The sequence below is a fragment of the Octopus bimaculoides genome, chromosome 14 (assembly GCF_001194135.2).
Source record: "Octopus bimaculoides isolate UCB-OBI-ISO-001 chromosome 14, ASM119413v2, whole genome shotgun sequence".
Lineage (NCBI taxonomy): Eukaryota > Metazoa > Mollusca > Cephalopoda > Octopoda > Octopodidae > Octopus > Octopus bimaculoides.
In genome coordinates this window covers 14,538,218-14,542,050 of record NC_068994.1, presented here as the reverse complement: position 1 = coordinate 14,542,050, position 3,833 = coordinate 14,538,218, and the positions used below count along the sequence as shown (strand labels likewise).

Here is a 3,833-nt window from a genome sequence, read left to right as displayed (position 1 = left end):
AATGTTGTTACTAAATCTGCTTTGGTTTCTGTACCAGGATCAAATGAGTCAACTACCATCCCTTTATGTGCCTAAAAAACCTACAGGTCTTGCCAATAAGACAGGTCTCGTCAAGATTGGGGAACTTCCTGACAATATTCCTGGCAAGACAGAACTGAACGATCTTACAAAGAGAGTTACTCAGCTGTTGAAGGTCTGTCCAAAACTGTTTTCCTTATATCTTGTTTTGCTAGAGATCTTGTACGTTTTTTGATATTTTTTACTTCATATATTAAACAGTTTCTTCATTATTTACATTATTTACATTTGACAGCTATTTGTTTCATCTTGTTTGTTGTTAACACAACATTTCGGCTGATATGCCCTCCACCCTTCATCAGGTGTCTTGGGGAAATTTCGAACCTGGGTTCTCATTCCTAAGATATTTCTCGATGTTATAATTATTATTATCACTGCCTGGAATCGAACTCGGAATCTTGGGGTTAGTAGTCTGCGCTCTTAACCACTATGCCATATACCTGTGGGCAATTATAGACATTTGGCATTGCGGTTAAGAGTGCGGGTTACTAACCCCGAGATTCTGAGTTTGATTCCATGCAGTGACCTGAATAATAATAATAATAATAATAATAGTATCGAAAAATGACTTAGGAATGAGAACCCAGGTTCAAAATTTCCCCAAGACACCTGATGAAGGATGGAGGGTATATCAGCTGAAACTTTGTGTTAACAAACAAGATGAGGACAAATATCAGCCAAATGTAAATAATGTACATAATTCCTCATCTCTTAAATATAGAACTGTATAAAGTTTCTTGTTAAACAGGTGTGTATTTGTAAGGTAACAAAGCCTTCTCAAATGTAGTTGGATTTGAAGTTTTTATTTATTAGTTGGCTGTGAGGTAAGAAGTTTCTGAATCACATGGTTCTGGGTTCAGTCTAACTGCGTGGTACCTTGGACAAGTGTCTTCTGTTATAGCCTCGGGCCGACCAAAGCCTTGTGAGTGGATCTGGTAGACAGAAACTGAAAGAAGCCCATCATATATATATATATGTGTGTGTGTGTGTGTGTGTGTCTGTTTGTTCCCCCACTGTTGCTTGACAACCAATGTTGGTGTGTTCACGTCCCTGTAACTTAGCAGTTCGGCAAAAGAGAACCGATAGAATAAGTACTAGGCTTTCAAAGAATATGTCCTGGGGGGGTCAATTTGTTCGACTAAAGGCGGTGCTCCAGCATGGCCGCAGTCAAATGACTAAAACAAGTAAAAGAATAAAAGACTATGATTCAGCATTCCCTTTAGTAGAGTCTGTGTAAAAATGTTATGATGAGCTTATATTGTTTCTCCAGTGATAAAATATGTCCACTGAGTTTTTTTTTAATTTTTAGTGTTTTTAGATATATTTTGTGTATAAACCTGTATCAATATATAAAATTATGTAAGTGCATTCTATAAACTGCAATGTGTAAATGACTCATGGGCCCTGTGAATTGTGTCGGTTTAAAATGAATGTCTTTTAATTTTTTTCGTTTATGCACTAGTTGCATAACAGCATGTGCATACGTGCATGCAAAGAGCATTACACTGATCTATGATTCTGTTCCATTTGTCAAACCCATTTACTGCTAAATAGTTATCAGCTGCGTCTCTAACTTTACTCTTGGATTTGTTTATTTTATGGTGCCTTAATTTCACCATGGAACAAACTGCACATTAAAAGTGAAGCCCTATCAAGACAGCTTTGATGTGGTTTCAATCACAATTGAAGCCATTCCCTGCAAGTGAATGAACAGCTCAATTGTCAGTTGCCCTGCTCCTCTAAATTTAGGGTTCATCTACCTAAGGATGTATAAAGATATTTAAGGCATGGCTGTATGGTAAAAAGTGACCCTTGGGCTAGTGACTTCTATTGCCCCAAGCTGACAGAGTGGATTTTGGTAGATGGAAACTGAAAGAAGCCTTTGTGTGTCTGTGTGTTGTCACTGACATACAAATGGTGTCATTCATTTTCAATCTTCTGTAAAAACATGTCTGGCCTTGGGGAAAAGAACAAAATTTGTGTTTAATCATCATTTATTAACGAAGGCAAAGTCAATGAATTTATAAATAAAGGGACAGGAAGCATAACTGAACACAGATATTTGTGTCTGGGCATGGGAAAATATTACCTTACTTGGAAACAGATTAGGGTTGGTGACAGGAAGAGCATTCATCCATAGAAATCCACCTCAATGAATTCCATCCAGCTCATGCAAGCATGGGAAGGTGAACATTTAAAAAAAAAAAACAAAAAAAAATAATTTACATATTTGTATCTGAAGGGAAACTAGAATATTTGGAATTTGGCTTTTACTTTTATTTCTTTATTTATTTGTTATTCATTTTTTTGTTTCCAGGAAGCTAATCAACTGAGTGCTTGCCCTGTGGTCATTGACATCAGTAGCAGAAAGCCTGGTAAGTCTTTTGCTAAACATCTGACTATTTTGAACCACTACACATGCCATGGAAACTGTCTTGCTCTTGTATAGTCAGGATTGCCCATAGTTAAAACCACCCCATCAAAATTGCTATTATTGTTTGACCTCATACTCTCTAATTTCTTATCATAACCTTATATATATATATATAAATAATATATGAGTATATGCGTATATACGTACATGTATGTACATACCTTCATCCACATGTATATACATACCTTCATCCACATGTATATATAAATGCATATCTGGGTACAGGACGTTGCAAAAAATATGGACAATATTATAAACAAGGTACAGAAAACACACAGGCCACATAGAGAACATTTCCTTCATCAGCTGCCACCATTATAATACTGGCGTTTCGAAATATATATATAATGAGCAAAATAGCTACTTCTAAAATCTCTAAACATGGTAACAATATTAGATGGTAACGTTTTTTTTTTTTGCCACTATAACATGGCTGTTCAATAAAGAGTTACGTCACTACATTTTAACCTCAGGAAAAATGTCTTTTCCAGTTGGTTAATGACACACAATATGTGTCCGATATATTTTGATTAAGGGATTGAATCACTCCCCTCCAGCTTGGCAAGACCAGTAGACCATGGTTTCTGAGTCCATCTTTGCATTCTGAGTTCAAATTCCTCCAAGGTCAACTTTACCTTTCATCCTTTCAGGATTGATAAAATAAATACTAGTTGGGTGCTGGGGTCAATGTAATTGATTTGCTCCCTTCCTTGAAGTTACTGGCTTGTGCTAGAATTTGAAACCAGTAATGATACATCAGATAGATATGATGGAATGTGAGGTGGGTTAGCATGTTGAACAGTAGCATCTATTTTGGTTATTATTGGCTTATATCTGGGTCCAGTTCTCTAACTTGAATGTTACCTTACTATCCTTAACCCTTTTGTTACCAACCCGGCTGAAACCTGCTCTGGCTCTGAGTACTAATGTCTTGTTTTCATAAGTTTTGGACTAAAATCTTCCACCAAACCTTAGTCACAATTTATGTTCCTAACACTAGCTGAATGATAACTAAGTTATTTTACTAAATTCTTTGTTATATTTAAAGTAATAGAAAGAAACACAGAGCATCTCAAAATAAATACAGTAATGAAAGGGTTAATGAAGTTTGAATATAGTAGAACTGGTCAAAGGACTAAAACCTGTTTTGACTTTTTTTTTTTTATCTGATTTGACTTATTCAGTAAATTTTGTATATTTAAATGGATTTTTAAAAAAAACATGACATTTATTTATTATTTAATCTCCCTTTGTATACCGTGTTGCACATGTACTCAATGTTATTTTCATTTTGAACAGGTACCAAGCCAGTGACTCAGAC

General features: G+C 35.5%; 1 protein-coding gene across 1 annotated transcript in view; it reads left to right on the top strand.

Moving 5' to 3' along the window:
* Nucleotides 1-3,833, top strand: part of LOC106874338 (dynactin subunit 1) — a 112,011-nt gene that overhangs the window by 103,576 nt on the left and 4,602 nt on the right. Inside the window, exons 29-31 of the mRNA XM_052973024.1 lie at nt 38-193; nt 2,396-2,453; nt 3,812-3,825. Of these exons, the coding sequence (XP_052828984.1) occupies nt 38-193; nt 2,396-2,453; nt 3,812-3,825 (228 nt within the window). The remainder of the gene's footprint in view (nt 1-37; nt 194-2,395; nt 2,454-3,811; nt 3,826-3,833) is intronic.